This window comes from Papio anubis, chromosome 1 (assembly GCF_008728515.1).
Source record: "Papio anubis isolate 15944 chromosome 1, Panubis1.0, whole genome shotgun sequence".
Taxonomy (NCBI): Eukaryota; Metazoa; Chordata; class Mammalia; order Primates; family Cercopithecidae; genus Papio; species Papio anubis.
In genome coordinates, this window is record NC_044976.1 from 91336974 (window position 1) to 91349616 (window position 12643).

The 12643-nt window shown below is 35.2% G+C and overlaps 1 protein-coding gene and 1 pseudogene across 15 annotated transcripts in view; both read right to left on the reverse strand.

Moving 5' to 3' along the window:
* Nucleotides 1-12643, reverse strand: part of EVI5 (ecotropic viral integration site 5) — a 300894-nt gene that overhangs the window by 176886 nt on the left and 111365 nt on the right. For 14 of the 15 annotated variants that reach the window (XM_021944188.2, XM_031650793.1, XM_031650781.1 and 11 more), the window contains exons 3-6: nucleotides 6799-6988; nucleotides 5645-5869; nucleotides 4423-4497; nucleotides 115-240 (exon numbers count right to left, since the gene is read on the reverse strand). In XM_021944188.2, coding sequence (XP_021799880.1) covers nucleotides 115-240; nucleotides 4423-4497; nucleotides 5645-5869; nucleotides 6799-6988 — 616 coding nt within the window. Of the gene's footprint in view, nucleotides 1-114; nucleotides 241-4422; nucleotides 4498-5644; nucleotides 5870-6798; nucleotides 6989-8009; nucleotides 8088-12643 lie in introns of all 15 variants that reach the window. The other variant, XM_009213009.4, reaches the window with a different exon arrangement.
* On the reverse strand, nucleotides 3083-3202 carry LOC116271905 (annotated as a pseudogene).

Sequence of the window (12643 nt, forward strand, 5' to 3'; positions counted from 1 at the left end):
TTACACATTCAAGTGCTTTAATGCTTTTAATATTAAATTTGATCAGTTGGCACTCAGAACAAGATATAAAAAATACAACAGCAATATGTCTTTTTATCAACACTGCACTTTTACCTGTATCATACATTCAAACTGGTACATACAAAGGCCCAATTCTGCCATACTTGGTTTAAAAAGTTCACGAAGTCTATAATCTTGCATTAATTTAACAAATACACAGAAAGCTTCTTCTTCTGGCATCTACATTGGAAGGAAAAAAACAACATAGGTTAATGTTCTATGATACACAAATAAACTAATAATATTTAAACTAAGTACCCAGCCAACCATAAGCACTGTTTGAGTGGCTGGGTGCTGCAATGCTAAGAGCAATTAGCTAAGAATCAGAAAGTTCTAGTCTCCCATTCCATCACCAAGAACGAGAAGTTAAACAAATCTTACAATCTCTGAAACCAACTGTCTCAACTTGCCTCATTCATTAATTCAACCAACAAATACTGATTTATAGCCAGATACTTTTCTCTCTCTCGGTATACAGCAGCGAACAAAATAAACACAATTTCTATTCTCAAGGAATCTGAACTTTCTAATGGAGGGAGGCAGACAAGACACGGAATAAATCAACTAATATGTATGTCAGATGGTGACAGATGCTACAGAAATAAAACAATGTAGGGTAACAGGGAATGCTGGGGAGACACACGGCTATTGATGTAGATCAGGAAAGGTCCCCTGATACGGTAACAGTTGAGCAGAATCCTGAAGAAAGCAAGGGAGCATTTGAGGAAAGAACAGTTCCAGAAGACCAAAGAGTACAAAGGTCCTAAAATGGAATCACACTTGGCATGCTCAAGAAACAGCAAATAGAGAACTACTAAATTAGAATACTATGAGTGAAGCTTACGTCATGGAGGAGAAATAACAGGGAACCAAAATGCAGAGGGCTGTAGAGGCCATGGTAAGGATTTTGACTTTTACCTTAAGCGAGAGAGAAGGTTTTTTGAGGATTCTGAGCAAAAAGTCATATGACATGGTGCAAGTATTAAAAGGACATGTTAATTATGTTTTCATATTATCTGAAATTGGGGTTTAAAGTTACCAATTTCACATTTTATGTGTAAATCACCAGGAAATCATATCAAATAAGATAATTAATATGAAAGCTCTGTAAAGAGCTACAAAGATATTCAGAATACTTAGGCAAGTAACTACCCAAAGTGTTAAGCCATCTTTCTCAAAATAATAAAATTTGCTAATTCTCATTCATTCCCATTATACCGGTGTGTTTCAAAAGAGAACATCCCAAAAGATCTCCAGGCCTTCTTCTTGCTGAAGACTGCTGCTAATAACAAGACATTTTCCCTGGCCTTGACACAGCCACGGACAGGAGCCAACAGTTACTCTTGGCAAAACCTGCACTTCTTCCTTCCTCTCAACACACATGGCCACAATTCTACTTTGGAGGTTATCTCTATTAATTATATCAAGCTCCACAGTCCCACTGAATTATGTCAGTCACTACGAGAAGCCCCAAATCCCAGGACTCTCATCCTACACGGTTTTACTGCTCCCCTAATCTGACCCCATTTCCAATCTTTCCTAAATCTTTTCCACAGCATTTTCTGGAACCCACATCCTACCATGAACACAATAGTCTACCTATATCTTCAATCTCTTTTCTAAATGTTGCTCTCTTTCTTTAGCTGAAATCTGGATTTCCCTTAAGAATATTTCAACACTGAAACCCGGCTCTCTCCTAAGGTAGTTGTGTTCTCTTTTCTCTCCCACAGCACTGGAAAGGGACAGAGATTACCGAGGTATATGTCCTCACGCAATTTAATCATTGTACGAACATCATAGAGTGCACCTACACAAACCTACATCATATAGCTTACTATACACCTAGGCTATATGCTATATAGCCTATTGCTCCTAGGCTACAAACCTGTACAGTATGTTACTGTACTGAATACTGTACACCACTGTAACATGATGGCACATATTTGTATATCTAAACATTGAAAAAGCAAAGTAAAAATAGGGTTTATAATCTTAGGAGCGCACCATGATACATGCAGTCCACTGTTGACCAAAATGTCATTATGGAGTATGTAATTATAATTTCCCTTTTTGTCTTACAACAATTTCTTCTCTTCTGAACATATCAAAACAAGTTTCATTCCCTCTCCTCTTTGCAATAGCATTAATATGGGAACTAGAGGAGAATTTTTTTAATGGCAACATTTTAAAAAATAAGTTGAGGTAATTTGGCAAAAGAGGAAAAGGAGACAGAAAAAGTATCACTAGGTCCTTCTCAAAAAAATTGAAACCATGGCGACAAAATGAAAAAATGTGACACAGAGTGGCATATACCAAGTTGTTTTATAGTCATTCCTTTCCATTAGAAAGAAATCAAGATGCTTGAGTCCTAGAGCAATGTGCTGCTACATACTTTCTCTGTGGCTCTGAGCTGATAAGAATCCATGTCTTTTGCAAAGGTCTAATGCAGACAATATACCTAATTTTATAGGAGTGAGATATACACAAAACATACATATCCAACACTTTTAACCATTTTGATACAATATGTACTAACTTTGCAAATTTTATCAGACTCTGAGTTACATTTCTAAACTGAAGTTATGGGAGAACAATATACCATAAGATGTGAGCATAAACTTCAGAAACAAAAAGAGGAGCTTTTCTACCTTATGGTCCTGGGTCATAAGTGACTACTGTTGTGTTAATATATTGCTGCCACTGACAACAGCTAAGTAGATCAATCACCAAAATATTATTTATTACTCCAATGGTGGTAATAATACTTATTGAAGTTAGTATTTCTACCACCACTGCTTGCCCTGTCTTGAAGGAAACCGTGATTCCTTGAGGATTCACAGGATCCACAGGATTCCTAGAGAGCTAGGTCAGCTGTTCAGAGATCCAGACCTCAAGCAGAGAAAAACTGCTCTTTAGATGCCCAAAAGAAATGACTACTAAAAGGTCATTGTGGAGCTAACAGGAAAATAAAAGGAACAGAACAGCAGCAAAAATCACTAGACTGATAATAAGGATGTCTGAGTTCAATAATGAAGGATCTACCAGTACTAAACAATCAAAGTAGGAAAATCGTAATTTCAATTAGCAATAATTGTGCCTCGGATAAACCTCATTGGCTACGATATTGTCACTGCGCAAAGCTGGAAAATCGTAATTTTGTTAAACAACTATACCTCAACATTAACAAACCTAGTTTTGCATTGTATTATTTATAACCTAATTCCACTTAGAAATCAATAACCACTGGGAGCACTTCTTATGTGTTCTTACATATGCTATAACACAGAGTAAAAATTATTATTATTATTAACCAGTGTCTCTGACATCAGGTTTATTCTACTCAGAAAAGAGGGGTGTGTATACTCCTGACAGCAACAGAGCTTTAAAACTCAAAGCAGTTGGGAAACTGAAGCAAAGCATCAGGAAACGGTTTGTGATTCCTGCTTTGCTTTTATCTACCAGGATGCATGATCTTGGGTAAATCACTGAACTTTCACTGCCTATCTCCTATGGGCCAAACACCATGCTAGGCTTCCACATACATTACCTCAAATAACCCTCACAACTAATCTGAAAGTAGATAGTGTTATCTTATTAAGGCTCAGAGACAGGTTAAATATTCTAGCCTAAATTCATACAGCATGTGCAGAACTGAGTTGCAAAACCACCCTATATGACTCAAACCAAGTATCTCCATGATGCCTTTTCAGGACTAAAATCTGAGACTAAATAAAGACTAATACGGACTTAACATTTCAACAAAGTTGAAGAGATAATACTATATGCCATTTCCCTTCAAAGCTATGATTATCCTACCCCTGAATTCTAAAAACATCCCACCCAAACCCACTGCACAATTACTCAATAACAAAGTTATATCCTTACGGAGTAAAAGTGGCTGAGTACCACTATTTTAGAGCATACAGTGAGGTATGCATAATGAGCTTTTAGCTCCATGATAAATTAAATTCTCTACAAATCTCTAAAGATATTCTACAATATAAACAAGATTTTCTGACCAACACTTTAATTATTCCCTCCTTGGTTAGAAAAAGATTACTCTTCATTAAATGTTAACAAATAAGATTTTAAACTACTGTAGACACAAGCTTGAGTAGAATATTGTAGTAAAAATGTATACATCATTAAGTTGAAATTTCATTTGGTGGTAAGATATTATTGTATGTTATTTTAACACGTTTAATCTTTTAAAATGCAAACTAAATATTTGTATTCAAATTATGCCTAGGAAAAAATACCCATATCCACTTATATTTAATAAAAACAAAGATGTTTTTTAAACTCTCCAATCCAACTTTAATAAAGAATTTCATTGGACATTTAATACTTATATTAACTTACCTGCATAAGCAACAATCCAACTATAAAAGCACTTCCTTGACAGTAACCAACCTCACGATCTACTAAAGAATAAGCCTAAAAAGTAAAAAAAAGTTGTTCAAAATACATGGTAAGTTATACCTTCCTTCTCCAAAAAACCTAAAATTGGCAAGACAGGCAGATTAAAAGACCATTTATTTTTGAGAAAAGCTCTTGCTTGCTTGTTATAGATGTTACCCTATACATATTTAAAAAGCAAATGTTTTATTACATGAAATTTTTATTTTGACAATTTCCCAATCCAAACTTGGTAGCTCCTAAAGACATAAAATAAAATAAAATACAGGAATTTGTAACAGGGCTTAAACATCAAGTAAAATTGAGCCAGGCATGGTGGCTCATGCCTGTAATCCTAGCACTTTGGGAGGCGGAGGCAGGTGGATCACCTGAGGTCAGGAGTTCGAGACTAGCCTGCCAACATAGTGAAACCCTATCTCTACTAAAAGTAAAATTTAGCTGGGTGTAGTGGCAGGCGCATGTAATCCCAGCTACTAGGGAGGCTGAGGCAGGAGAATCGCTTGAACCTGGGAGGCAGAGGTTGCAGTAAGCTGAGATCACACCACTGCACTCCAGCCTGGGCAACAAGAGTGAAATTCCATCTCAAAAAAAAAAATCAAGTAAAATTTATATTGATGTAGATAAAACTAGACTAGGTTTAAAGCAAAGGATTGGCAAAATTGAAATGATTTAACAAGAAATCAGTATTTCACAGAGGTAGCTGAAATAAAAAGTAACAGTGGGAAGAGAAATGGTAATATTGAAGAAAAAATGTCAATGGTACACCTTTCAAGGGCTAAGTGCTCTTAACAATGCTGGTCATAGCAAGCAGAAAAATTTGCTAACTGTAGGAATGCAGAGATGATAGGAGAAACCCACATCCCAGGTTTTGAACTTTACAGATGGTGAATTATCCATTTTTATGAGGATCCCTCTATGGTATGTGATTGATTAAGCTATTCCATTTCCATCAACTAATGCTGAATAATGTAGTAAATGTTCTAACAAGTTCTCTACACTAGACAGTAATGTAGCATCAGAATTAATGCAAAAATAATGCTAAAACCAATTTCATTGCTAAAGCAACTGATTATTGCGGTGAGAGGTCATGCCTCATCGTGAAAAATGTGTAATTTCAACCTTCCAGGAATTAATTTCATTTCAAAAATGAATAAATAAAACTTACCTTCATTACATTAAATAAAACCTCCTGTCCAAGGCTATCTTTCTCCTTAAAAAAGTTGTGTTCAGGATAAGTTCTAGCAATGTCCCTTCGGATCAATTTTTCACAAGGCGAGGTCATTTTCAGGAGTTCTGAATACTGATCCTTAATTGGCATACTTTGTGCACTGCATAAAAGTTGCCAAACTATTGCTCTAAAGTGATGGGGTATCCCTTTACGAACAAGTTCCTAAAAATAAAATAAAATTATAAAAATGAATTATTTAAGTCTCCTATCTTGCAAGCCAAGGAAGACTTATTAGGGGGTTGGAATGAAGCAGTAGACTTCATTAAATTTTTAACTCACAAAGCTAACTTTATAAGAAGACTAGGGAACCCTGTAAGTTAAGGGTAAGATTGGGCCCTGGGTGTATCCTGTTCTGGTCAGGGGATTAATAATGGTCACTTCACCTCAGTGTGTGGCCTCTTAAGGTAACGGACTTGAAACCTGCAGAGCTATGAATGACAGTACAGTACCCATCATTCAAAGGGCTGTTGAAGGCAAAAAAAAAAAAAAAAGTAAAATACTGTTATCAAGAATGCAGTATGTCACAACTTCATTTCTGAATCGATAAAATGAGAGAATTTAACTTCTAAAACAATTTTCGGGCCAGGTGCGGTAGCTCACAACACTTGGGGAGGCCAAGGCAGGAAGACTGCTTGAGGCTAGGAGTTTGAGATCAGCCTGGGCAACAAAGCATGATCCTATCTCTACAAAAAAGTGAAAATAAAAAATTATCCAGGTGTGGTGACACACACCAGTAGTCATAGCTACTCAGGAGCCTGAGGCAGGAGAACCGCTTGAGCCCAGAAATTCGAGGTTATAGCGAGCTATGATTGCACCACTGCACTCCAGCCTGAGTAACAAAGTGAGTCTCTATAAAATAATAAGTAAATAAAATAATTTTCAGTTATATATTTCTACATTATCAGGACCTCTGTAACAACTGATGTCTACAAATTAAAACTTCCAGGGGTACAAGTAAGTGAAAACAAACAAAGCGGACCTCTTTAATACATAGCTTGGAAGTTATATTTGGGGGGGGGGGGTTTCTAACCCTCTATTAAGTTATGTCTGACGCACTTTAGAATAAGAACTTCAACAAAGAACATGAATACCTTAACTTGCTTTTCCTTCTTTTTGCGTACATCTTCCCATTCATTAACAATTCTTCCCCAAAGAATCCAAGAATCTTCTTCAAGGTGACTGAGGTTGCTAGAGGCTGAAGAACTCGACACAAGAGAAGAGCCACTGTTTCTTCTTGACCCATTTACAGATCTTAAAGACTTACTATCCGTTTCTAACAATCTAAAACATAATTAAAAACTGTTCAAGATCTAATCTGACAGTGATATTAGAAGAGGCAGTGATGATACTTAGAGCTTTATTACTGCAATTTAACCACTGTTTTAAAATATAGTTTTAATAATATATGTAATTTAAATAAATTTTGGTCAGCATCAATAAAATTACCGCTATATTTTTTTCACCTATCATAGTAGTTTGAAAATTTGAAAAAGCAAATTATGTTACAACTTTTTGAGCTACTAGCCCCATTATAATTTCCCTTCATATCCATTAAAAATTCAAATTCGGGGAAATCTGATGAGAAAAGTATTTGGGTAGGCTTCAGGAAAAAAGAACTTATACTTGGAAGAGGTATAACAAATCTATGAAATAACTAATCCTAAAATGTTTACAATGTGTCTAAGGTTTAAAAGTAAGGCAGAGCCCCCAAAATTAACCAAATCACTTTTCTTTTTTCATTTCTCTTCACACATGCATAACCAATCTGCCCAAAAAGTATTTATTTAGCCCATGCAGTGTTTGTATAAAAACTGAGCTATTACTAATATATTAAAATTGGAGGATTTCACATATTTGTTTATATGCATTTATACTTTATAATTCTAGATTATCTTGAAAAATAAAAAGATAAGGCAAAACCGGTCCATATTTCTGCACAGTAAAAAGAGGATATAGCTGCGTGGGAGCTTCTTCCTTCAAATGCAGAAGGACTTTAATCTGCTCACTTTCCATAATCCCTACAGTTTCCCCTAAAACTCAGGCCAGCTAACGCTGCTATTTATTACTAGGCTTACACTGTTAAACTGGGACCTCCTCACTCATAAGATCCCTGTTGACTTTTGAGCTTGCAACCCCATGTTAGGCCTCCTCCTTATCTGTTCAAAGATGGGTTAAGATAATTTCCAAGATCCAATCCATGACTAATCACTACATTAAGTCTTTTATTTATTTCACATATGCACCAGCTAAAAGGAAGGTGGAAAATGTGGCTCTATCACTATTTAACACAGCTACTACTCACTTCCAGTAATTCTTCAGGAAAAGTCATCTGCTTTGGGTACAACAAATGCTCACAATACTAATTCATAAAATACAAAAGCTGAGAAAGAAAATAAACATATAGAGGTCAAATCCTATTTAACAGATTATAGAACCATCCTTTGAGAGCCAGATTTATATGCTACTCATCTTTATACCCCTTAGAACATTTAGCTCAATGCAAAGCATATTAACTATCAAAATGAAATAAAATCCTAAGTCCAAATTTTAAAATTCCAAATTCCAGGTATGTCATATTAAATAACACAACAGTATAAACTGAACAAACAAATTCTATCCTTATTGAGGGAAATTTTAATATATCTTCATGGCAACAATAATTAAAATAAAATTTCCCAAATACTGCTAAAAACATAAAAACATACCAAACAGCCAAAGTGAGCATGAACTAATTACTATAAATAATTTTACTTGAAAAAAAGAATTCAGAACGAGGTCTCTGAGGAAAAGAAAAAGACGAAAAAAGAATTAATGATGATGTTTTACTTTAAATACTGTTTTAAAATACATATTATTTCACTAAGTCCATAATATATCTTATGGAAAAATTAGTTTACATAGGTAATTTTCCACATGATTCTAAACCCTAAGAATTGTAAATGCAATAGAGAAACAAATTTTACTGAAATAACCTGAATCTTAGTTATCTGCTTCACTTATTTACTGACTGCTTGCTACGTCTCAATTAAACTGCATCACTATCAACAGAGATATGCAGTTCAAAGAAAATAATGGTTTTCCTAAGTTAAACCTAAGTTCGAGCTGTAATCCAAGTATAGATGAAGCAGCACCTATATAGAAGGCTTTTAGAGAGTCAAAAAGTCTTTGATTGCTGAGTTATTAATACAGGTTCTAGGACAGGCATGAATATCAAGTGAATTCATAGCATTCATGAGTTAGAGAAGATTAAGCAGTTAACTTTCTAAGAACACTGAAATAGCACATCCAATTATACAAAGCTGTGTGGAACATTTACAAATAAAATATCTCAAGACATTACACTATTTAAAGATACTGTCTCTGCTTTATCTTATTTCATATGTAAAAATGATTTAAAATAGATAAGCCCAAATATAACAAAACTATAAAACTCCTAAAAACAAAATATAGGAAAACCTATTCACAACCTTTGGGGTAGGCAAAAATTTGTTTGCAGGACATAAGGAAACAGTAACTACAAAAGAAAAAATTGATTTAAAAACTGGACTTCACCAAAATTAAAGAGCTGTGCTCCTCAAAAGATACTATTTTAAAAAATGAAAAGGCAAGCCAGACCAGAGACTAAGACAAAAAAAAAAAAAAGTCTAAATACAGGAATCTGACAAAAGATAGCATATGAATATATGAACCAGTCTTAAAGAAACCAAACACCACACTTCAAAAAATGAGTAAGAGATGTAAACTGATACTTTCTAAACAAGATAATCAAATAGCCAGTAAGTACTTGAAAAATGTTAACATCTTTAGTCACCAAGGGAAATGCAAATTAAAACCAAACTATATACATATTAGAATGGCTACAATTCTAAAGACTGACCATACCAAATGTTGGCCAGGACGGAAGCAATTCTATCAATATTAAAAGTATAAAATAGTATAACACATTTGAGAACTGCTTGATAATTCCTCATACAGTTAAAATACATTTCCACATGGTCCAGCACTAAAATGAAAACATATGTACAAAGCTGAAAGTTCATAGCAGCTTTATTCACAATAGCCCCAAACCAGAAACAATCCAAATGTTCAGAAAAATAAGTGATCAAACTGTGGTACATTCATTCCGTGTGACACTACTCAGCAATAAAAAGAAATAAACTGCTGACACGTGCATCAACATGGATGAATCTTACAGATGTTAGGTAGAATGAAAGAAGCCAGGTGCAAAAGAGTACAGACGATATGATTCCATCTATATAAAGTTTAAGAACGAGCATAATATAGAAGAAAATACAGGAATAAATCTTCACGACTTTTGAGTTAGGTAAAGCCTTAAATATGACCAAAAGCACAAGTGACAAAAGAAAAAACAGATACACTGGAATTCATCAAAATTAAAACATTTTGCACTTTATTGGCTACCACCAAGAAAGTAGAAAGACAATTTACAGAAAGGGAGAAAATATTTGCAAATCATAAGGGACTTGTATCTAGAATACATAAAGAACGTTTACAAATCCTTACAAATCAATAATAACATGATTTTAAAATGGACAAAAGATCTGAATAAACATTTTTCCAAAGAAAATGGCCAATAAATAAGATGTTCAACGTCACTAGTCATCAGGAAAAAGCAAATTGAAAACACAATGAGATACTTTACAACCATTAAGATAGTTACAATCAAGATGACAAATAACAGTAAGTGTTTGTGAGAATATGGAGACAATGGAACTCTCATACACTACTTGTGGGAATGTAAAATGGTACAAGCACTTCAGCCTGGCAGTTCCTCAAATGATAAGCACACAATTACCATGACTCAGCAATTCCACTCTTAGGTATATATTCAAGAGAAATGAAAATTTATATCCATCAAAAACTTATATACAAACATTCATAGAAACATGATTCATGATATCAAAAAAAAAAATCCAAATGTCCATCAACTGATGAATGGATAAAAAACATATGGTATACCTAAACAATGGAATACAAGCCACGAGAAGGAATTATATTCTGATACACACTATGACATCAATGAACCTTGAAAACATTATGCTAAGTTAATGAAGCCAGTCACAAAAGGGCACATATTACATGAATACATTTATATGAAATATCTAGAAGAAAGAGAATGGAGATTAGCAGCTGCTGAGGGCTGTAGTAAGGGTGAAGGTAGTCAGGGAAACATGGACTGCTAATGAGTGTGCAGTTTCTTCTTGGAGTGATGAAAAAATTCTAAAATTGATTGTGTTGACAATTGCACAACTCTGTGAGTACACAAAACACAACTGAACTTTACACTTTAAGTGTGTGAGTTAAATATATGGTATATAAATATCTGAATAAAGCCATTATACAAAAAAGAACAGGTAGAAGTTTTGACAGAGGGTGGGGTTGCTAGAAAGGACACAAAGGAATTTTCTGAGACGATGGACATTTTCTAATATAACAGAAACTTTCTAAGTCTTAATAGGTATGTGGGTTATACATAGGTATATACATTTTTTGAAACTCAAACTCTACACTTAAGAACTACACATTTCGGCCAGGCGTGGTGGCTCACACCTGTAATCCCAGCACTTTGGGAGGCTGAGGCGGGCGGATTGCCAGAGGTTGGGAGTTCGAGACCAGCTTGGCCAGCATGGTGAAACCCCGTCGCTACTAAAAATACAAAAATTAGCCGGGCTTGCTGGCACATGCCTGTAATCCCAGCAGCTACTCAGGAAGCTGAGGCAGGAGAATCGCTTGAACCTGGGAGGCAGCGGAGATCGCACCATTGCACTCCAGCCTGGGCAACACAGCGAGACTCCGTCTCAAAAAAAAAAAGAACTACACATTTCTCTGCATATTATTCATCAATTTTTAATCACTTCATCAATATTTGTAAAAAATATTAATCTACTTAATGGCACTAGGGATAGTAAAACTTCAGTGAGAAACGACTGCATTTTATTATTGTAAGCCCTTCTGAACTTTTTAAAACCATAACTATTACTTTTGTAAAAGATTATTTTGGGTATATTTTATAAATAAAGAAAGATATAAATATTACTCCATATTTGCCTTTTCCAATTTCCTGGTCATTCCAGAAAATTTTAAAATTCTCTAGAGAAAAACTTTAGAATTTTTATAATGAAGAAGCCCTTCTCTGTGAGAGAGTCGGAACATTTTGCAGAAGTAGTAATACTTGAATTGATACTATGAAGTCTCCCCCCAGTGAACTATAGCATGTATTTTTCTACAGCATGTAGAAAAATAAATTACATGTTCCTCAAGAACACGTAAACTTTATAGACTATGTAGTTAGAATCAAGCATTTTTATTCCTTATTGCTAAATGTGATGATGAACAACTCAAGACGGCTTTTAAACAGGTTTCCACCTAGTTTCAGTATAATTAAGATATTCTGACATGGTAGGGGAGGGGGGCACTGCCTGAAAGTCAACAATTTACAAAGCCTTGAGCTTGGCAGCTGGGAAAATGGTAATACAGCATTACTCATAGGTTTGTGGGCTAGTGAGAAGTATTTCTAAAACTTTTTCACATATTTTCCTCCTCCCAGATCACATGGGTGCACTGCCTTACATGGATTTATTGCAAAGCAAAAAAAAAAAAAAAAAGGGGGGGAGGCCAAGGCAGATGGATTGCTTGAGTCCAGGAATTTGAGACCAAACTGGGCAATATGGAGAAACCCCATCTCTACTAAAAAATACAAAAAAAATTGCCAGGTGTGGTAGTGCACACCTGTAGTCCCAGATACTGGGGGGCTGTGATGGAAGAATCGCCTGAGCCCGGGAAGTTGAGGCTGCAGTGTGCCATGATCACACTGCACCACTGCACTCTAGCCAGGGTGACACAGTGAGATCCTGTCTCGAAAAAAAAAGCAGGGGGGACAGTGGGGGAATAATTCACCTCACTTCCCATTCCATC